General features: G+C 37.5%; 1 protein-coding gene across 50 annotated transcripts in view; it reads right to left on the bottom strand.

The window, feature by feature from the left end:
• The window catches only part of PHF21A (PHD finger protein 21A), a 195,695-nt gene that overhangs the window by 115,890 nt on the left and 56,250 nt on the right, over nucleotides 1-23,555 (bottom strand). For 2 of the 50 annotated variants that reach the window (XM_072758857.1, XM_072758858.1), the window contains one exon: nucleotides 15,353-15,426. The exons of the other annotated variants lie outside the window; for them this stretch is intronic. In XM_072758857.1, the coding sequence (XP_072614958.1) occupies nucleotides 15,353-15,421 (69 nt within the window). In that variant the 5' untranslated portion in view covers nucleotides 15,422-15,426. The remainder of the gene's footprint in view (nucleotides 1-15,352; nucleotides 15,427-23,555) is intronic. 50 annotated transcript variants of the gene reach the window in all.

Consider the following 23,555-nt stretch of genomic DNA (forward strand, 5'->3'; position numbering starts at 1 on the left):
AAATGAGCCATCAGTATAGCATAAACCCAGCCTAAGATGAAGGCTTCAGGCAAGTTACTCCACCTCTCTGTGTTCTAGCTCCTCTAATACCAGGTCCCTATGTAACTCATAGGGATGGCAGGAAGTTTAATTTGATAATGTCTATAAAGTGCTTTGAGCTCCTTAGAGAAAAGTGATACAAGTGGTTATTATTACATCCCACTCAGGTTGTGAGGTTGTACAACATTAAAAAAAGATAAAAACAACTCTTTGATAGTTTATTTTGATAGTTTATGAAGAATTTTTATAGCCTGACAAGACACTTTATAATCGTCTTTTATTAGTCTTTATTACATGCCCAGGAGATAGGAAACATTCCTAGTTCCCTCTTCTACATAAAGAAACCAAGACAATGACTTTTGAATTGGGAGGCGTTCTTATCTCCATTTTCCAGATATGGAAAGCAAGTCAGGAAGGTGAGTGGCTTTTCCAGTCACATTCAAAAGGTGAGAGAGTTAAGCATAATTAAGAATCTGGAAAACGGGAATCCCTGGGTGGCTCAGCGGTTTAGCACCTGCCTTTGGCCCAGGGCGCGATTCTGGAGTCCCGGGATCGAGTCCCGCGTCAGGCTCCCAGCATGCAGCCTGCTTCTCCATCCTCCTGTGTCTCTGCCTCTCTCTCTCTCTCTATGTCTGTCATAAATAAATAAATAAATAAATAAATAAATAAATCTTAAAAAAAAAGAATCTGGAAAACATCAAGGTCGCTAGTGCAGTGACTAGGAAAACTGTGCTCTACCATTTACTCGTATAATCTTAAGAGAAGTTACTTTTCCTTTATGTGTGTCACTTCTATTTGCAGAGTGGGGTTCAGTGGGGGTTAAATTACATAAAGTATGGGCAAGCAACGACACACAGTGCAAATAAGTTATTACCTTTATTACATCTCAATATTCTGGAGAATATGGGTTCTCCTAACCTCCACAACTTTAGGAAAGACAATTCAGTGCCCTCAGACTAAATGAAATATGTGATAATAATTTTTAAAATAGTTTTATTGAGATATAATTCACACACCATACAATTCACTCATTTAAAGTATACAGTTCAATGGCTTTCAGCATATTCATAGATTTGTGCAACCATCACCATAATCAATTTTAGAACATTTCGCCACCCCAAAAAGAAACTCCAAATACATGAGCAGCCACTACCCGTTCCCATTACCCCATCACCCTCTCTCACTCATATGCACATGCACATGCGCGCGCACACACACACACCTCTCCACCCTAGGCAGCCATTAATCTGCTTTCTATCTCTATAGATTTGTATATTCTAGACATTTAATCTAAGTGGAATCATAAAATACGTGGCCTTCTGTGACTAGCTTCTTTCACTTAGCAAAATGCTTTCGGGATTCATGCATGTGGTAGCATGTACCGGCACTTCATTCCTTTTACTGCCAAACAATCCATTGTATGTGTATATCACATATCATTTAACCATCTATCAGTCAATGGGTTCTTTCCACTTTTTGGCTATCATGAACAATGCTGCTATGAATATCTGTGTAAAAGTTTGGTTTGGACATATGTCTTTTTTTTTTAAAAGATTTATTTATTTTATTCAGAGAGAGAGAGAGAGAGAGACTGAGAGGCAGAGACACAGGCAGAGGGAGAAGCAGGCTCCATGCAGGGAGCCCGAGATGGGACTTGATCCCGGGTCTCCAGGATCACATCCCAGGCTGCAGGCGGCGCCAAACCGCTGCGCCACCGGGGCTGCCCTGAACATAGGTCTGCTGCTCTTGAATATATACCTAGGAGTGAAAACCCTGAGTCACGTGGTAACTCTATGTATATTTAAGATTCTGAAGGACTGCCAGGCTGTTTTTTGAAGTGGCTGCACCATCACACATCACCCCCCCCCCCAGAAGTGCTTGAGGAGAAAGAAACTGAAGGGGGACCACAGCAGGGAGACCATGAACTGGTGCCTGCTCAGGGAGCAGTTAAACTAGCCCTACATGGTGACAATTTGTATTCCTGACAACAGGAATGAAAATGCTTCATACCAAGTTTCAGAAGGAAGAAATTAGCTGTTGGGACATTGTCCTCCTTTTTTCCCCTCTTTGCCTAAGCCCAGGCTAAGGCCAAGAGTACATAAACAGCTTTTTACATGCAGACTAATGCTGCTCCTATCTCTACTAGAAAGTAATAGAAAGTAATACAGAACTTGCAGAACAAGGCTTAAAAAAAAAACCCTCTATTATCTCTCAGATCCAGATGGTAAGATAATGTTGCCCTTTTGAGTCTCTAGGATCGGTATGCAAAATTTATGAAATTTGGTATGCCAGGCCCTCACCATTCCCTTCAGTGCACCAGGCTAAGCCCAGCCCAAATACATACGTTCAACACAGGTCAAGCATACGCTAGCTCCAGCACAGTGTATTCCTGTACAGTGGCATCTGCAAGCCAAACAGAACTGGTAGAGGGAAACAGATGGCTTCTAAAAGGGGAAGAGAAGAAAAACAGAAGGTCAGGTAGGAAAGGGTGGGGGAAAGAAGGGACTGGAAAGAGGATAAGAGAAAGGAGAAGCATATTTTCTGGTTTTGCTCTTCCCACCTGTCACAGCACTCTCCTTGCTGGTTGCCAGCATGCTCCCTTGCAAACACAGCTGCAAGTGACAAAGAGCAGCCACTGTCCTACTCAGGGGGGTCTCTTCCATGTTCCATACTGTAAACTGTACTGAAATGCCAACAGCTTACAAGAAAGGGAATTACACACCCATTAAAGCCACGAGCAGCAAACTGCTGCCTATAGCCAAAAAATTACCATTGAGACCCACAGGTTCCCTACAAAATAACATAAGACTACCCAGAAAACATTAAAAAGCAACAGAATCAAAATATTAAGTGCTTAAAGATGCAGCTTATTTTAATTTTGTAGATTTGTCAGACCTTATGATTAACTCAATCAGCGTAAGATGGCATTGTGTCATATATTTCACATAGACACCACATGTTCAGTATGCTATGGGGCTCCGCTCTTTTACAATTAAAGGAAAATTAGCAAATCTTTCCCCAGCAGAGTTAGGGATTGCCACTAAAGATTGCCAGTGGAGGGAAATGCTTCACACCAAATTTTAGAAAGGAGAGATACTGGCTCTTGGGGGCATTTTTTTCTCTTTCTCCCCAACTTTCCAAGGCCTAAGCCAAAGCTGAGGCAAAGGGAATATAAGCAGCTTTTTACACACAGACTAATGTTGCCAGCAGAGTTCCAGTGGCCTTGCTCACTGCAGGAGAAGGCGTAGTGACTAATACCGCTGGGTCTTGTTGAAGAAAAGTAGCTGGCTTCTTTTGATCAACTGAGTGGTGTGCTGATCAGTGTGATTTCCCTGTTCTGCTGACTGTGAGCGTGTTGGGGAGAGCAGGAGATCTGGCTTCTGAGAGGCCCATGCAGGGAAGCAAATTCCATAGCTGCCGAATCACAGAAAGCAACAAGAAATAAAAGAGGGCTGAACTGGAAGCAGACACCTTAATTCTGCCAGCATGTTACTTACGGATATAAGGATCTCTAGGAGGGCAATGAAGTAGGTGCTTCTAAAACTCTAATTCTGACTCTAATTCATCAGTTGCAGTACTATACATAACTGTTCAACACCATATTCAAGACCAGATTCCAAGCTCCTGAAACTATCATTCTGAAACATTTTAATCATTTTGTCTTGATTGGGGGCAGGGGGAGGAAAAAAAGGGATTAAGTTTTTTTTAATTAAATTTGAAAAAAAAAAAAACCCACAAAACCAGGAACTCATCAGCATAGTTTTTGAGACAAAGGAAGTATGTCCAGTACCTGAGTGAGTGTGTGTGTGTGTGTGTGTGTGTGTGTGTGCCTGTGCAGGACTACAGCAGCATATCTCTTCTATCTGCCAAAGAAACAGCTGTTAGAGTAACAGAAATTAATCTGCTTATATGCTATTTAGATTTTTTTCCCTAGTAAACTGCAAAATTTACCTAAAAATAAATACAGCACTCTCCTAGTTCTCTGCTCCATTCACTTACTACTGAGAACCAGTTCTGTTATCTCAAGTTTCATTATCGGATTGTACTTCTCCCTAGGGAACAACAGCAAAACGTAGTTTTCTAAAAGCAAATGACTTCTTCAAAAAAAGGATAACTTTCCATCTTTAAAATTTTAATTCTTGATAAATGGAGTCTGTGATTTCTTACACTAGATTCTAATCGTTGCTGCTTTAAGAGTAAACAGTCAATTGCAAATTGAGCAAATTGCTTTGGCTATCCTAGCACCAGAAATGAAATGGATTAGGTCAGCAGGTGGCATGTCATTTCAGGGCTGCCTGGGGGCCCAAAATACAGTTAGGTCATTTTTATTCTGGTGACAGCAGGAATGAAAACCAGAGCATTTAACATTACCTCCCGCCTCTACTCTCATAGAAGAGTTGACAGAAGCCCCTAAGCCTACATATCCAGCATCTTGGCTGCTTCTAGGGCCTTCGAAGACACCCAGGTTGAAGCTGCCCAAGATAGCTGGGACAGGATACTGGGACTTTGGTCCTAAGAGACACAAAGCTTCTTTTCCACACAAAGTGAACTCTCTTTAATCATTTTTAAGCACATCAATGTGCATTCTATAGCACTTTCCCTCAAAGAAGAGAATAGCCATATGCCTCTACTCAAGGGGGTGAGGAAACCTTCCAGTCTTTGCTCTCGGAGTAGGGAGGATTGGAGGAAGGAGTGGACACAAGCCAAGAAACAAACACAAAAAAAGAATGATGGGAATGGAGAGGCAGGCAGAAGACAGGGTGAACTGGGAGAAAAATCCTTCTATCCAGAAACGTGGGCCTCTTGCAATGCTAGAACATTCAAACAATCCAACAGCTCTTCTATCCAGCCTCCTTTCCCCCTATATATTCATAGAAGTAGTAGAATTAAAGAACTGAGTTAGTCTCTGAAAGTTTCTTCCTATGATATAGTCAAAATGAGATCAGATTATTTAATAGTATCTGGACTCTAAGATGTTATAAGGTGATAATACTCAACTTGCCAGGAAGAAGGAAAATGGATTTTGATATTAAAAAATTTACAAATTTCAAGATTATATGTTCCACCTTTAGACAACTATATTTTTGTGACTGTACTTTTCTTACCATTTTTTAAAATGTTATTTATTTATTTATTCATGAGAGACACAGAGACAGAGAGAGAGAAAGAGAGAGGCAGAGACACAGGCAGAGATGGGGAGAAGCAGGCTCCATGCAGGGAGCCTGACGCGGGACTGGATCCCGGGTCTCCAGGATCATGCCCTGAAGGTGGCGCTAAACTGCTGAGCCACTGGGCCTGTCCTCTTACCATTTTTAATAGTAGAAAATAGAAAGTAACATCAGCTTTAGTTAGAATCAGAAGTCCAAACTCAATAACGTACCAGTTATTTTTTGTCTCCCTGTACCTTTTTAGAGAACTACGCTTTCCCTGCTCTCAGTAAATGTAGCTCGTAGAGGGATGATCTCAATCCTGCTTCAGAGGTGGCATGGTTGTTTGGTCAATGAGATTTGGTTTGGCCAATGAGACAACTCTGGCTCCCTGGTCACATGAAGGATGACTGGTTCATGGACTGAAAATCATACCCATATCTGTGCTGGTACTTCCAGAGAAAAAGAAAACTTTCCCTCTTCATTGGTGTTGACAAAATGGTAGGCTATAATTGAGAGCTGCCAGAGGGAACCACTGCTGGTACTAGACAGCCTATATGCAAATGAAGCCAAAAGAAGGAGAAACTAAAACATAGTTGAAGCCCCTAAATCCAGCCATGTCTGAAACCAGCTACATCCCTAAACTTACTAGTTATACAAGCCAATAAAGTATCTTTTTTGCATCAATAACTTTGAGTTTAATTTCCATCATTTGAAACTATGAGTCCTCACATTACTAAACCAGTCAAATAACCTTGGACAAATTGTTCAATCTCATTGTATATCAGTGTTCTGAACTCAAAAGAGGAGGCAAAAAACCATGTTTACCTTATAGAATTGAAAACTGCTAAGTACTACACAGGAGGCATTGATATTTTAACTAAAACAGAAGGGAGAGATAGAAGAAATAAGATATTCATGGGGCTAAATTGCTCCTAGCTGCTAGTGCTGATAAGATAACATTCTACTTCTATTAGTTTTCTCATCATTTGCCCTGGTGGGACCCCTGGAATCTTTATCAAACCTGTTAATCACCTAGTAAATCTTTAAGTATTTTCCCTTTGACTTTCAGTTGACAAGACTTTCCCACCTTCCTGGACCTCTCTGACCAAACTACCTAAATAGTTTACCATTACGGATAGGCAAAGGGATCATAGTAAAGGAAAATAACAGTATCATCCTTCAGGGGTGTGTGTGTGTGTGAGAGAGAGAGAGAGAGAGAGAGAGAGAGAGAGAAAGTGTGTGAGTGAGAGAGAGAGAGAGAGAGTAGTGTCAATGGGAGAAGAGGTAAAGGAATAATTCTCACATGAAGGTAATTAAGGATGAAAAGGAGCTACCCCTACACAAGATGAAAATCTAAGTGCCTCAACTAATATGTTAAATGATCCCCTTCCCCAAGGCATAGGTATTCTAAGAGCAGAACTGAACTATTTAAGATTACATTTTCAAGTCAAAATTCGTAATTAAATGTAATGTGTATTTGGAATTTGTTATAGTGTTCTGATAAACATTTGGTTTCACAGAAAACTAGATCACATCTCCCATGAATAACAGAATTAAAAAACTTTCTGTAAAAATGTACCTGTAACATCTATAGGAAAGAAGGATTATTAGTGAAACAAACACTTAAATGTAAAAGTACTAACATCTAGTCCTCTTTTGAGTGATGTAAGTGGGAAGATAAACCAAAAAAGCACAACTATATTTTTCAACTATACTTCCAAGAACTAGGAAGGAAAATAATGAAAGCACTACACTTTCAACTTTCAAAGTTTCTGGGCCTAAAGATTAGGCATGAATGAATTTATTCTTAAAAGGAGGTTTTATTTAAAGATATTTTCAGTACCTTTGACATCAATTAGCTTTTTCATTATACATGAAATTATAACTACATGCTATGCCTGGCAAAAAAAGAACCCCATGGCTCAGCATTTCCTAACCTTAATCAGTGTTTCATGTAAGCTAAACATTAATATTTTAAAGCAAATAAAAGATACGACGCTTTTCTTCAGGTTTCTAATTCACCAAAATGTTTCTGAAAGCTAAAATATATTGGTAAATGTTGTACACTTCCAACTATAGAGAAGAGTCAAAAGATAATTTCAGTCAACTCATCTTCCTTAAAAATTTTTTTCCAAAAGGAAAAGCTGAAAGCCCAGGTATTAATATAATAGTTATTCTTATGAACTAAGTTATATAAAGTTCCTTCTCTAGCAAGATTCAAACAAATCATTAACTCTGACAAACCAACACCATATACATTTGTTCCTAGATGATTCAGGAATAAAAATGCTATGTCAAATTGGCCTGAGGTTATCAGATTTAGTTAGGACAATATCAAACAGCTTTTAACTAAACTCGACTTGCTTTTTCCTATATGTCTTTGTACGTATGGGCTCCACTCACAGAGATTCTAATTTAATTGGTCTAAGATGGGGCCCCAGATGTAGCACTTTTCAAATTATCCTAGCATTTTTCAGGTTATCCTAGGGTACAAGCTAGGGTTGAGAATCACTAGTCAAAAGGTAGATGTGGGTCTGGCCTTCAATACAAAAACTAGATTTTATTTTAATATCTATTCTATAACTCCTGAGAAAATCATTACTATTTAAATCACTATACTTTCACTAATATGCCAGTAGAAGATAAGATCCTTAAAAAGAGAAATCCCTATCAGCCTTGTTCAGCACTGAAGCCAAGTGGAATGCCTGGCACATGAATAGTTACTCCATAAATATCTGTGAATGAATTAATTAAAAGCTAAAAAGTACACTTCAGTTTTAGTAGCTTGAAGAAATACAGTAGAGGCTCTCTTAAATCAATAATGATCAGGTCAGGATCAATAAAAAAAAAAGAGGGTCTCTAAATCAGTAAACTATAAAAATTTATAAACATATCTAAATATTTTAACTTAAATGAAATCTAAATATTTTAACTTAAATGAAAATGAATTTGCTAATGTTGTAAGATAAGACTAGGTCTTTGTTTGTATGGATCTACACCTTAAAGAATGTCAAAATGTCTTTCCTAAATTATAATCATAATGCACCCTCTATCATTTCCACTTGTGACTTTTTTTTTGTAGTTTCAAGTTTTTATTTAAATTCCAGTTAGTTAACATACAATGTATTATTAGTTTCAGGAGTAGAATTTAGTGATTCATCATTTATATACAACACCCAGTGCTCATAACAAGTGCCCTCCTTAATACCCATCACCTATTTTACCCATCCTTACCCACCCACCTCCCCTCCAGCAACCCTCAGTGTGTTCTCTACTGTTAAGAGTCTCTGTTATGGTTTGCCTTTCTTTTTTTACCCCCCTATGTTCATCTGTTTTGTTATTTCCACATGAGTGAAATCATAAGATATTTGTCTCTGATTTTTTTCAAATAGCATGATACTCCCTAGCTCCACCCACACATCACTGCGAATAGCAAGATTCATTCTTTTGATGGCTGAGTAATATTCCATTATGTATGTATGAATGTATGTGTGTATATGTATGTGTATGTGTGTATGTATATGTGTATGTATGTATATATGTATATACATGTGTGTGTATACATACACCCAAACTTCTTTATCCATTCATCAATTGATAGACATTTTGGGCTCTTTTCATAATTTGGCTATTGTTGATAATGCTTCTATAAACATTGGGGTATATGTACCCCTTCGAGTCAGTATTTTTGTATCCTTTAGGTAAATACTCAATAGTGCAATTGCTGGGTCGTAAGATAGCTCTATTTTTAATTTTTAGAGGAACCTCCAATACTGTTTTCCAGAGTGGCTGCACCAGCTTGCATTGCCACCAACTCCACTTGTGACTTTTTTTTTATTTTTATTTTTTGTGACTTTTAAATTATGGTGAGGATTTAAGATGCTTTTAAGTAATCTGAATGTAGAATCCTTCTAGAATTAATAATTTACCCCATTCTTTTACAGTTGTCTTACCCAAATATATCGGGCAGAAATTTTTTTACTAACTCTTTATCAGCTCTTTCCAAAGCATTTAACTTGGTTTTCATGGGAACAACTTGCTTTTTCGTAAGTCACTGGTTTATGTAACAGTTCAATTACATAATTACAGTAACAAGAACAAGTAGCATAAACAGGCTTGGGAACAAACACCACTCATTCTTGATAAGCATTCTACAACTGATGGGAGATGTATGTGAGCACCTCAGACAGCAATCTATTGGCCACAGGCATTCAGAGGGAGTGACAAGTGACAGTTAAGCCAATGAGTCAGTTAAGACCTTTCTCTGCAGAGAGCTTTTATTGTTATACAAATGCTAGCCACAAGTTTCTTCCCATTGACCTTTCCAATTCCCTAGAGCAGTGAGTTCATCCCTTCACTAGCAGATCATCTGAACTGAGATGCAATGAAAAAGTATCACCAGGTCTATATATTGCACCATCAGAGGATCCTCAAGTATAGAGGCAGCAGTAGTCATGGAATCTCTTAATACAAAACCCCTTAATGTATATCCAGACTCTCTAATTCAGATGTAAGGCATTTATAAGTTAACTATTAGGGGATCCATTTAAAATGTAATGGAAAATGAGCCTAAAATCAGAATTTTTAAAATGCTCAACACATTATTTTGCTTAGAGTCTTTGGAGTAAAAGCCTCAAAAGGATATAGACAAGTATAATAGGTCTGTTTTGCTAATTCAGAATCAGCTCCCATTCGGCAGGTGTCTCAAATGAGGACATTCTGGCAACAAAGAACTGCTGCCACCAGGAGGCTCTACAATGTACCTTTTATTGAAAGTCTTAAAATTTAAAATAGTCTTGCTTCTCTATAGCTAATGTGATACCTTTTCAAATACACAAGTTTTCCATGCAAAGTTGCTTTTAGTAGTTACAGCATTTCTGCTCCCTACTCCTAGGTGATAAAGCCTCAGATTTTGAATTTTATCTTATAAGAAGAAAACAGAACTATTAGAAATGTTTTTAGAGTAGGCAGCAATTTTGTTTTTATTTCAGCCTTTTCCAACAAAGCTGATAACTCTAACCTTATTCCATGGGACATCTGGCAGAAGACTCCAAAAGCAAAATAGACTGCATTTACACAGGCTGGGGCTGTGTGGGCCAGCATTCGCAAAAAAAATTAATTTAAATTATTTCTAGGTTAATATGGAAGTGATGACAATGGCAAAAGGAGGACTTGACTTTAAGGGTTTGTAAACCGGGGATCCCTGGGTGGCGCAGTGGTTTGGCGCCTGCCTTTGGCCCAGGGCGCGATCCTGGAGACCCGGGATCGAATCCCACATCAGGCTCCCGGTGCATGGAGCCTGCTTCTCCCTCCGCCTGTGTCTCTGCCTCTCTCTCTCTCTCTGTGACTATCATAAATAAATAAAAATTTAAAAAAATAAAAAATAAAAATAAAATAAAATAAAATAAAATAAAATAAGGGTTTGTAAACCTTGACTGTTTCCAAATTACTCTCGGCTAGTATCACAGTCAAAACTTAAAAAAAAAAAAAAAAAAAAAGACAAGAATTTAAAAAAAATAGGTCCCTGTTTACATACTTTTAAAAAAGATAATGGATAGGGGTGCCTGGGTGGCTCAGGGGTTGAGGATCTGCCTTCAGCTCAGGGCATAATCCTGGGGTCCAGGATCAAGTCCCACATCGGGCTCCCCACAGGAAGCCTGCTTCTCCCTCTGCCTATGTCTCTGCCTCTCTCTGTCTCTCTCATGATTAAATAAATAAAAATCTTAAAAAAAAAAAAAAAGATAATGGCTAAATGTCACAACTGTCAATTTCTAGGAATCTAAACTTGTTCAAGATGGACATGTCACTTCCATTGTCCATGAAACATTTTTTAGCGTGTGTGTTTATTTCGCCACAACAGCTCTCCCAATCAATGAATCAGGATCGGCTGTAAACATGTAGCATAGATTTCATAGATGCTCCTGTTTAAAAGACTTTTAGACACGGAAATTTTAAGATTAGCTATAGAATCTTTGTGCTTTGTGTTAGTAAACAAACCATGTGCTGTCCCTAACCCTCAGGGCTTAGTTCCATAAAGCAGTTACATTACTTACAAGCACAAATAGTTTAGTCTTTCTGCTAAGCTGATGGGCTTTTTACTTATCTATTTTTAAAAATCTAATCAAGTGCCACATCTTATAAAGAGAACTGATTTTATTTGCTTTAAACAGAGTAAAAAAAATCAAGATGGATAAAGTGTTGGGGAAAAAAAAACCCTCCAAGGTTAGCACCAAAAATAAATAAAAATATTATGGGTATTAATCTGGTTTTGGTTTACATAAAAAACATAACTAAGGATTTTTCCTGAGTTCATATTGTGCTTGTTTAAGGAACAGAATAGTTCTTTTCACTAGATCATGTCCAGAGGGCTATTAATGCTTCAGGCCTTTTTGTTTCCCTTCTTAGAACAATATAAGCAGTTACCGTATCACTGTACAATTCACACAGGTATAATCTTTTGAGGGTCTCCGAGTTTTACAGACCAGGGTTTCCTATCGTTTTTAGAATAGCCTTTCTCAACCAAGATTCCTCATTTGAACCATAGAACACAAAAACTTGTTTCAGTGACTATTTTCTCAATTACCACAAGTATAGTATGTAACTAGTATCATTCTAAACCCATTGAAATATAATTCAATACACATAACAGATGCCAACAGCATTAGGGCTTACTTCTCCCACCAAACCTAGTCTTATTTAGAAACTGTAGAAAAGAACGAAATTTCTCAAATTACACAGGAAAATTTAACACTTCTCTCCATATCTTGCTTTCTAAATAGAGAAAAAAAGAAAAATTGGTGTGTCCTTAAAAATGTCAAATATAATATGGCTCAAGGTGAAATAAGGAAAACCAACTAACACTAACTCCAACAGCAGCAAGGGGTCTCACAAGTGCCGTCAGTCAGTAGGCTGTTCTAGAACTTGCCCCAGCCAAAATGAAATCAGGTCTCAGAGAAGGCAGCACCCACTAACTCTGGTGAAACCCAACTCACAGCACAAAAAATATAAAAATATGATTCTTAAGGGGCTTTTCCTCTAAAACTCCAGACTTAAACTGCACATTTTCAAGTTTGTCACTGGATGACTTAACTGCTAACCTGACTGATAGGTACAAAGCACTATCTTTCAAAAAGTCTAATCTGTTTTTGATGGAAATTCCAAACATACCACTTTTCCTACTTTGCAGAGGTTTTATTCTGTCAGTTATTTTTCCAACACAAAGAACTCTAGTCCTCTAACAACTCACCTATAAGAAAGTCTAGTTAAACATAAAGATCTCACTAAAATCTGCAGAGAAAAGAAACTGAAGAGGCTGAAAACCACCCTCCATCCATCTCTATCCTCTCACAGGGGTAAGGAAAGGAGGAAGGTTAACTGTTAAAATTCTAAGATGTCAAGTAGTAGAACCTCACAACTTCCAATCACTTACTAAGAAAAAAAGTTAATGGATATATCCAAGAAATGAAACATCATGGGTGGTTCCTTTGTAAAGTATGCTTAATTATACTATACTCTTGGTAAAATGAAATCTGACTTAAAAGGCTATTTTGAAGGTCAGTTCAAAGCATGTCAAACTTGGGACACCTGAGTGGCTCAGTGGTTGAGCATCTGTCTTCCGCTCAGGTCGTGATCCTGGGGTCCTGGGATCGAGTCCTGCATTGGGCTCCCTGCAGGGAGCCTGCTTCTCCCTCTGCCTGTGTCTCTCATGAATAATAATAATAAAAATATATATATATATATATTTTTTTAAAGGGATATCAAACTTGTCATACATGACTAAAAGAAAGGCTTTGACTTGGTCTTGCTGGGCTGCTATATTCTCAGCATCTAAAAGGATACCTGGTATATAGAAACATAATAAATATTTGCCAAATCAATTAATTGTTAAAGCTTTTCATTACATTCAAGGTAGAAGTCCATCTGGCATGTGAAATAGCTTATCCTTTAAGAAAATGATCCTAAAAATGGGCACAATCTTTCCACAGAGCAAGGAGGCAATATACAAGGCTTCAGAAACTTGGGGATGTTGGCCTGATACAACTCCCTTTCTCTGAGAGGTGGCTCCCTCATCTAGCCACGTCTGTACTAGTGACAGGGTCCCCCTGGCCAAAGCTGACTGGACAAGGACTAGATATCTGGTCTAGTCTTTGTAAATATCTGGAATGAGAACATGCCAGCAAGCTTAGGATGGTCTCTTCAAGATATAAACTTAGGAGCTGTATGGTGCCCAGAAGACTTCTGTCTGCTAAGTGTACAGAGAAGCTGAGAAATCTGGTCTATGGAGGGGGGAAATGAAGCAGATGCACAGAAAGAGACAAGAGACAAAAACTCTCCAGTTCTAGTCCCAAAAGGTGCTCCTGGGTTCCTGAGTTATTCTAACATGGTTCCAACAAGTTTTCCTTTATGTGTAAGCTTTTGAGGTAGATTCCTTTACGCAGAACAAAGTCTTCACAAAAACATGTTAAAAACATTTATTTTCTCCCAATCCTGTCATTTTTTTACTTCCAAGAAATAATCAAATTATGTGCAAAAATTGATGTTCAAGGATAAATACTGTCAGAGCTAGATATGAAACAGTAAAGAACTGAAAACCCAAATGTCTAAAAATAGTGACTGAACTAAATTAACCCTATACAGGTATCTCCTACGCTCCGAAAGTCTTGAGTTATGCCACTTTGCTGTCACAAAAGACCTACATTATTATCTGTTTTCACTAACTGAAACAAATCCAAAGAAAAAAGCCATTACCATATTAATGTGGGTTTTTCATAAAAGCAAGATGGTAAAATGCAAACTTTCACGAAGCGGGGGATATGCTTCACTTTATGCCATCATTTTGGCTTATGAAAGGTTTCACAGTAATGCTTTATTTTCAATTAGCAGAGAAAACCTGTCCCATATGATAGGATACCATCAAGTCACTAAAAGTTAATATTCTAAAACGTAAGAATATTTTAAATGTAAAAGAATGTGCAAGACACATTACAAAACAGGTATTTCCAAAATAATAAGCATAATACCACTCTGAATTTTATTTTTGATACAAATATACAGCTAGAAAAAAAGAAGAAAAGGATCTAAAACATGCAAGTGAGATCACAGCAAAATTTGACTTTTTGCCCCTGAATTTTCCAAATGAACATTCATGACTTTTCTAAAAATGAAAAAAAAAAAAAATGTTTACAGAAATGCTAGACTGCAACCGCCCAGTGCCAATATTCTAGTCTCCTTTTAAAGCTAAGGTGTAGGAATATACACATACATACACAAAGTTATGCTGTAGTAACAAATTTTATTTAAAAATTAACTCATTGATATTAAACAAAAGAGACTATTTTTAAGTAGATGGATTTGAGGAGGAAGGTCCTCATTCCCCTGAAGTGAAAAGGAAAGATGACATCTCAGCTATTATTTATAATTTAGTAAAAATTCAGAGAGATAGAGCTTCAGATATGAAGCTGTCCTGAAACCAAAGCAGAAAGAGCAAACAAAAGTCAAAGAAATGGGTACACAAGGCCCCCCTGCGATTTAGCTTTGTCTTACTTATACACTTTCCAATGCTCTCCCTCTCTCTTGACAATCTAATAGTGTTCTCAACTAGTATGATCCATCTACCCCTTTAAATAAATGTAAATCTCGTGTTTTTCCTTGATGTTATTTGAAATTCAAAACTGTGAGCCACATGGCCTGGATTCATACAGAGCTCTACCACTTACTGGCTCTGTGACCTTGGGCAAGTGACGTAACCTCTCCTTCTTAAAATGAGGATAACAGTACTTATCTCCTAGGGTTACTGTGATGATTAAATAATTAAATTAGTATGCTTCAAGCACAGAGAGAAGGATCTGGCAAATAGGAAGTGCTATATAACAGTACTAATACTATATTATTGAGCATTAAAAGGAAAAATAATAGTCCAAACTGCTTTGTTTTCAAATCATACAAGCTGACCTTCTAATCTTCACCCGACAGAACCTCTGCTCTAGCAATCCTAACTACCTGTAGTCCCTGAATATCTTTGTTGTATCTTATTCCTATACCTTTGTACACACTGTTCTTTCTGCCTGGAAAGCCTCTGTCTACCTACCAAACTGTTATGCATCCTTCCATACTCAACTCCAGTATCAGCTCATTTGTGAAGGTTTCCATTAAGTTATTCTCACCGAAAGAATCTCCTCTCTGGGTACCATGTATATTGACTTCAAATTTTTTGTAATTGGTTTCATGTTCATATTCCCTATAAAAAAAAAAAGCCTAAGCTCAGCAACTGTCCAGATATACATTTGTTGGAACTTAAATAATTCAGGGAGTACTCATTTATTCAACAAACGTTTACAGACAGAAACAAGTAAAAAATTCCTGGCCTCATAGAGTGTGGAGTTTCTGAGCTGTGTGTGGTACCAGAAAAGTATCAGTTTAAGGGGAGAAGAGACATAATATCCCATGGGACTAAACTCATTAGTAATAGGCATTTATCATATTTTATATTATAATTATCAGGGCCTACATCTTTTTTCCACCCAGAAAAGAAGTGCATGTTCACCTCTCTGGTAGACTCCTAAAGAATGTCTTAACCAAACTGTAGAGAGCTGCATGTGGCTTGTACTAAGAAAAATGACAAGGGAGAATTAGAGAGGCCCAAAAAAGTTCCTAGCACAGTCTGGGGATGGCTGGAAGTCCAAAGACTTAGTCAGCCGGTGACATGTCTCAGGAGTCCAGGATACTACACAAAGACTAAAGATCCTATCTAATGCTAAGTCCAGACTTTCATTTTTCTAATTTTTAAGCTGAAGTAATATATACACATAGCTTTAAAAGATAGTAATACAAGGCTTACAATACAAATAGCAGTTCCTTGTACCAACTCTTTCCAAATCTCTAGTTCTGTTCCTCTCAGGAAACCACTTGCAAGTCTGTTAGAGATTTCTTCTCTGAGGAAGGTATTTATTTTAAAGGAGGTATCTTATTTTAAAATATATGCTCATTGTGATCTCCCAACTTTTCACCTTAATCATTACCTACTAAATTCTTACTAAAGATAACTTAAATTTAGTTCTTATACTACTTTCTCTCATCCCATCCCTACTACCATTACATCATCCACAATTTTTAGTTAAATCTGTATTTAAGGTTTGTATTATTAGAGCCATGTAAATAACATTAATTTTTTTTTGTTTTTTGTTTTTTAAATAAATTTATTTTTTATTGGTGTGCAATTTACCAACATACAGAGTAACACCCGTGCTCATCCCGTCAACTGCCCCCCTCAGTGCCTGTCACCCATTCACCACCACCCCTAGTCCGTTTCCCAGAGTTAGGAGTCTTTATGTTCTGTCTCCCTTTCTGATATTTCCCACACATTTCTTCTCCCTTCCCTTATGTTCCCTTTCACTATTATTTATATTCCCCAAATGAATGAGAACATATAATGTTTGTCCTTCTCCGATTGACTTACTTCACTCAGCTAAATAACATTAATTGATGAAACAATTAATATACAGCAATTATACTTCTCTTGTACATTTTGTTGTTCCTGGAACTAAAAATGCCTTGCTTTGTTATTTGCTTGGTTTTCTATATTCCCATCATTAATTCTTCCTCATACTTTCCAAAGAAGCTACACAATCCCTCTAAATGGCTCAAAACACATCACAGAATATATCAATTTGTTTCCCCTTGGCTACATCTTTCTTAGTGTCCTCCACACTCTTGTCCAAACTAAACTGGTTGGTCTCTAAATCTGTTGTACAGGGGCAGCCCCAGTGGCGCAGCGGTTTGGTGCCACCTGCAGCCTAAGGCGTGATCCTGGAGACCCTGGGTCGAGTCCCACGTCAGGCTCTCTGCATGGAGCCTGCTTCTCCCTCTGCCTGTGTCTCTGCCTCTCTCTCTCTGTGTGTCTCTATGAATAAATAAAATCTTTAAAAAAAATAAATCTGTTGTACAACAGTCATCTGGGTTTTTTCTTTATCAAATGGGATTTTCTTCATCTCTCTTTTGTTTTGGATTCCCTATCTTCTGGATTCATATCTTAATCTTTACTGGAACATCCTCCAGTAGCTTCCTCAAAAACGGTGTATGGGAGGTTAAGTCTTACAACTTTGCAGGTCTACAATGTCTCTGTTCTGTCCTCAGACTTGATCAAGAGTTGGATTGGGAACAGAATTCCACATTGCAAATTACTGTTTTCCAGAATTTCAAAGGCCTCATTCTCCATTCTAGCTTCCCGTGCTGCTGATGACAAGTTTGATGCCATCTGATTCCCAATCCTTGTTTGCAATTGCTTTTCCTCTGAGGAAGCTTTTAACATCTCTTATTCCTATTGTTCTGAAGTTTAGCAATAATGTGGCTCCCAGTATGGGGATGTTATGTCTTTTTTCATTTGCAGTGTTTGGTACTCAATAAATTCTATTAATCTGAAATGTATGGTCCCCAGTTCTGAGAAACGTCCTTATATTAGTTACTGGATGATTTTCTCCTCTCCATTTTTAGTTCTCTTGTCTCAGAATTTCTATTGTCAGGCAGTAGACCTTCTGGTGTGATCCCCTAAAATTTTTCTCTCTTCCACCGTTGATCCCTTCATGTCTTCCCTTTATTAAGAGATTATTCCAATTTTATCTTCAAAACCTTTTTATTATCAAGAATTCTTTTTTGTTTTCTAATTGTTCTCTTATTTCTAGCATCCTGTTCTTGTTCCACAGATGCAATGCCTTCTCTTACTGATCTGAGGACCTAAAGTTGTAGTTATTTTGAATTGTCCCTTCCAATTTTCTGGGTCTGTTTTGATTTTCATTTTAGTGCCTTCCGTTATACATCTGAGATTCTTGGCTGTTATGTTCATATTTAAGAACAAAGGACTAAGGATGTGGAACTAAAACTCTCAGACGCTGTTGGTGGGAATGTAAACGGTACACATTTTGGTAGTTCCATTAAAGTTAAAAATATACATATCATACCACCCACCCACATGTAGGTATTTACCTAAGAGAAATGAAACAGTATCTCCACACAAAGGCTTACATATGAATGTTCATATTAACTTTACTAAAATTTGGAAACTAGAAACAATCCAAAGAGTAGATCCTGTACAAGCCTGTTTTTTAAAAATTCTAAAATACATAAACTTAATCTATAGTGACAAAAAGCAGACCAATGTCTGCCTGGGGACAAGGCTAGGGGGTGGAGGAAGGAAGGAACACAAGGAAACTTTTAGAGTCGATGGATAGTTCATTATCTTGATTTGATGGTGTTGCCTCCAAAATAAAACCCTTTTAAAAATGAGTTTCATATTAATTATACCTCAAAAAATCTAGAAGAGAAGAACAGAAATGAGCAGAGAAAAAGTATCCAAAATAAAAGAGGCTTTTAGAAAATGAGGTACTGAAAATGAACTGAAAACCACAGGGCTGATGTGTATACAAGAAGGTCTTCTCATTATTCAGTATATACCCTATTTTCAGTGTGGTGCTTCCTTCTGCCCTAGACTGCTATACTGTGCCTAATATATCTGAGTCAAGTGTCTCCCTGGGTAAATTTCTCTAGAGTAATGGCTGGCAAATTTTTTCTATAAACAGCCAGGTCTTTGCCACAACTACTCAATTCTGCCATTGTAGCAGGAAAACGGCCATAGACAATATGTAAATGAAAGACGTGGTTGTGTTCCAATAACTTTATTTATATAAACAGGCAGCAGGCCAGATTTGGCCCAGGTGCAGGCCATAGTTTGCCAATCCCTGCTCTAGAGAATCATACTAGTCTTTCCATTTTGAGAGAACTAATCAATTTCTCTTCAAAAGTGATGGCTATAAAATGCTTTATACCTAAAGAAGATAAATAAGCAAATAAAAAGGGAAAGGGAAGTCATGAAAAAGGATACTGAAAATCTAAAAAGAGTTCTATATAATCTTATCAGCTATTAGCAGCAAGGGCAATACTTCGGATAGCTTGCAAAAACTGTTTCCATCTGACGAACTCATATGCAGGACAAACAGATATCATCAGAGCAGGAAAAGTATGTCTTCAGAACTTTCTGTGACAGGTGTTTATAAATGGCTTCCAACTGTTATTTTGCCTACCTTGACTTTAGTTGGAGGTTTTAAGATGTGAATAATACTCTGGGAGATTTTGCTTCAGATTTTTTTTTTCAATTGAAGTATAACTGACATACAATGTAACATTGAGTTCCAGGTATTCAAAACAGTGAGTTAATAAGTCTATATGTTATGCTATGCTCACTACCAGTGTAGCTACCATCTGTCACCATACAACACTACTACAATACTGTTGACTATATTCCCTATGTTCTATGTTTTATTACTGGGACTTTTTCTATATCTAGAAACCTATACCTCCTACTCCCCCCTTCACCAATTTTGACCAGCCTCCCACCTCTCTCCCCTCTAGCAACCATCAGCTTGTTCTCTGTATTTATGGCTCTGTTTCTGCTTGTTTGTTCATGTGGCATTTTAGATGTCACATATAAGTGAAATCACATGTATTTGTCTTTCAGTGTGGTGCTTCCTTCTGCCCTAGACTGCTATACTGTCTGATTTCTTTTCCAATTATGTTATGAAATGACAAAAGCACTAGATAAAATGAGATCAGCACTTAGCATTATACCCTCTAGGTCTAGCCACACTGTCACAAATGGCAAGATCTCACCCTTTTTATGGCCAAGTAATATTCCTGTGTGTGTGTGTGTTCCATTCCTCAGTCAATAGACACTTGGGGTGCTTCCATATTTTGCCTATTGTAAATAATGCTGCAATAATCAAAGAGGTGCACATATCTTTTTTGAATTAGTGTTTCTGTTTTATCTTTTTAAAATATTTTATCTATTTATTCATGGGAGACACACAGAAAGAGACAGAGACACAGGCAGAGGGAGAAGCATGCTCCTTGCCAGCGGCCTGATTCAGGACTCAATCCCAGGACCCCAGAATCATGATATGAGTCAAAGGCAGATGCTCAACCACTGAGCCACCTAAGCATCCTGTGTTTTTGTTTTCTTTGGGTAAATATCCAGTAGTGGAATTACTGGAGCATATTTTTGTTTTTTGAGGAACCTCCATACTATTTTCCACAGTGGCTGCACCAATTTACATTCCCACCAACAATACACAAAAGTTGTCACTCTACATCTTCTCTAAGACTTATTTCTTGTCTTTCTGATTCTAGCCATTTTGACAGATATCAGGTGGTATCTCATTGTGGTTCTGATTTGCATTTCCCTGATGGTTAGTGATATTGAACCTCCTTTCATTTGTCTGATGGCCATCTGCATATCTTTGGGAAAATGTCTATCCAGGTTCGTTGCCAATTTTTTAATAGGATTTTTGGTTTTGGTCTTTTTTTGTGTGGTTTTTTTTTGGTGATGAGTTGTATAAATTCTTTACATACTTTGGATATTAGCTCCTTATTAGATATATAATTTGCAAGTATCTTCTCCCATTCACTAGGTTGCCTTTTCGTTTTGTTGATGGTTTCTTTTGCTGATAAACATTCCATGAAAAAGGTGAACTGTAAAGTAATATACTTTTTTTAAAATAAAGGCTGCAATCTCCTTCACAATTAAAAGGTGAATTAACTTACACTTCTATTGTCTCACATTCACAATCTACAATGAGATACACACTCAAGAAAATAAAACTCAAGTTATATCAATGAACACATTCCCCCAATTTCACTAAATTCTTTTCCTTCAGGCATTGTAACTTTTCAGGATAAGTTTATCTGTGCCTCCTGACTCCACAGGAACAGGAGTCCTGATTTCTTTTCCAATTATGATATGAGATGACAGAAGCACTAGATAAAATGAGATCAGCAATAATCATTGACTGTTCATAAAAAGAACTAAGTTTGGAATTGATTACCTTTCGTTTTCTTCTTGGTCAAAATGATATAAATTTTTTTGACAAAAGGTAGAAAGGTTTTTTTAAAAGGTGATTGAGGTGGGAGTGGGAGAAAAGGTGACAAATTAAACATATTAGTTGAAGATTTCTAGGGCCTCATTTTTCAGAGCAAAGGAATGTCTGGTGTACCTGACAGAAACTAATAATCACTCTTGTCATTTTCAGACAGAGCTAGTCAGAGAGAGGTTCGCCAATCCCTGCTGATTCACACAAACGTTTGCTTCCTGAACTCAGAGTAAATCAATTTTGGGGAACATGTCTTCTGTGAAGATAATTTTATAGGGCAACCTCTCTAACCAGCTACCATGTGAAGACAGCGGCCCAACAGTCAACTTCTTTTTCCTGTCTGGTTCTCTCACCCTCATCTGTTGGGAGAAATGCAGGAATCTGTGATCTGGCCTGTCACAGTGTTCAACATTTAAAAAAATTGAAATCCTAAAAATTAAAAAAAAAATTGAAATCCTTAAATACCACTGGGTTTTGGTAAACTTGGTTTTCCTGAATGATGTAGGTATGAAAGTATTATAACAAAGGGACATCAAAGCTGCTATGCTTCAAAGGCATGGAATATTAATAACAATGGTGACAATATAGTTTATAAACAAAGATTTTAAATATCAATTTTAAAAACAATTTATAGCTCACATTTGAAACAAATTACATAATCTTCTATAATAGATTTATCTTCTTATAATAAATTGCTTTGGCAAATAGTAAAATTATTTTTGCATTCCTTGCCCTAAAGAAGGTTGCTAGCTGAGGTGGCAAAGGGAAACTTTTCTAAAACTAGTAATAAGCACTAATGGATATTTTAACTTTATAATATTTTAGGGGATCCCTGGGTGGCGCAGCGGTTTAGCGCCTGCCTTTGGCCCAGGGCGCGATCCTGGAGACCCGGGATCGAATCCCACGTCGGGCTCCCGGTGCATGGAGCCTGCTTCTCCCTCTGCCTGTGTCTCTGCCTCTCTCTCTCTCACTGTGTGCCTATCATAAATAAATAAAAAAAAAATAAAAAATTTATAATATTTTAGGATTCACACATCTTCAGATATACATTATAATTAACTTACATTAGTAGAAAAAACTTACAGTTATACATGGAGACAGACACTGTTGATTGCTTCTATAACATCCATTATTCTCTATCCCTTCTGCTTCCCATGCTAACAAAAACCAATTTTGTTTGGGTAACTAGCCTCCAAATGTTTGCGAGGCAAATCCTCAGCTCCTGAACCTAAATCAGTCTTGGATCCATTCTTCTTGCCGGTGACTACTTTAAGCATTGGCATGTGACAAAAATGGTCAGTCAATGAGATGCAAAGTCTGTTGAAAGGCCTCTAAGGTTTCCCCTGCTCTTAAAAAGAGACATTTAAGAATAACTGGTCCTTTTGTTTTTTTCTTTTGCCCCAGAATGTTCATAGGTGAGGATATGAAGCCTCGAGTTACAGCAATGACCATGAGCAACGTTTGCTGACACGCGGAGGGCGGCAGAGCAGGAAGATGACTAGAACATGGTTTCTGATGGTGTTGCTGAGCTGCTGAACTTGACGACTCTAGGAACTCATTAGGTGAATAAAGCTATTTATTGTTTTAGCTACTTTTAGTTAGCCTTTCAGTTACATACAGTCAAAAGCATCTGAACTGGCAATTGTAACGCCCATATTACAGATGAGGAAACCAGTTCAGAGAAATTCAACAGACACAAGGCCAGTCAGTAAATGGCAGTCACGATTAGAACTTCTTGCTTTTCTTTAACAAATCTCTAAATAACACTGTGCACGAAGCACTAGGTATACAATGGGTTTTAAGTGTGAAGGGAACACAGATCTTAGAGACTCACAATCTAGAAGGGGTATAAACATACAAAAAAGTAGTTAAAGAAATGTGATAAAGAGGGATCCCTGGGTGGTTCAGCGGTTTAGCGCCTGCCTTCGGCCCAGGGCGTGATCCTAGAGTCCCGGGATCGAGTTCCACATCAGGCTCCCTGCATGGAGCCTGCTTCTCCCTCTGCCTGTCTCTGCCTGTCTCTCTCTGTGTCTCTCATGAATAAATAAATAAAATCTTAAAAAAAAAAAAAAGAAAGAAATGTGATAAAGAGAAACAGAGCAAGAAGCTATCAATTCACAAGAGAAAACATTTAACTATCCCAAAAGATGTTAGGGATAAGTATATCTGAGAGAGAACAAATTCTTTTCTTTAGTGATTTAAAATTTCAAAAGACAACTTCCTATGACTGTTACATTTCAAAATAAATTTTTAAAAACTTCCAAAGAAACAGATGTAATCTTCTAAACATAATGTTGAATAAATTAAGACAAAAAAAATACATCCTATGTGAATTCATTTATAGGCAAAATTAATCTATGTTATTAGAAGTCACAATAGTGGTTTCTCTGGTAGAAGAGAATCAGAATGAAATGAAGAAAGCACAAAAAAGTTTCTGTAGTTTCTATAGTAA

This window comes from Vulpes vulpes, chromosome 5, assembly GCF_048418805.1.
Source record: "Vulpes vulpes isolate BD-2025 chromosome 5, VulVul3, whole genome shotgun sequence".
Lineage (NCBI taxonomy): Eukaryota > Metazoa > Chordata > Mammalia > Carnivora > Canidae > Vulpes > Vulpes vulpes.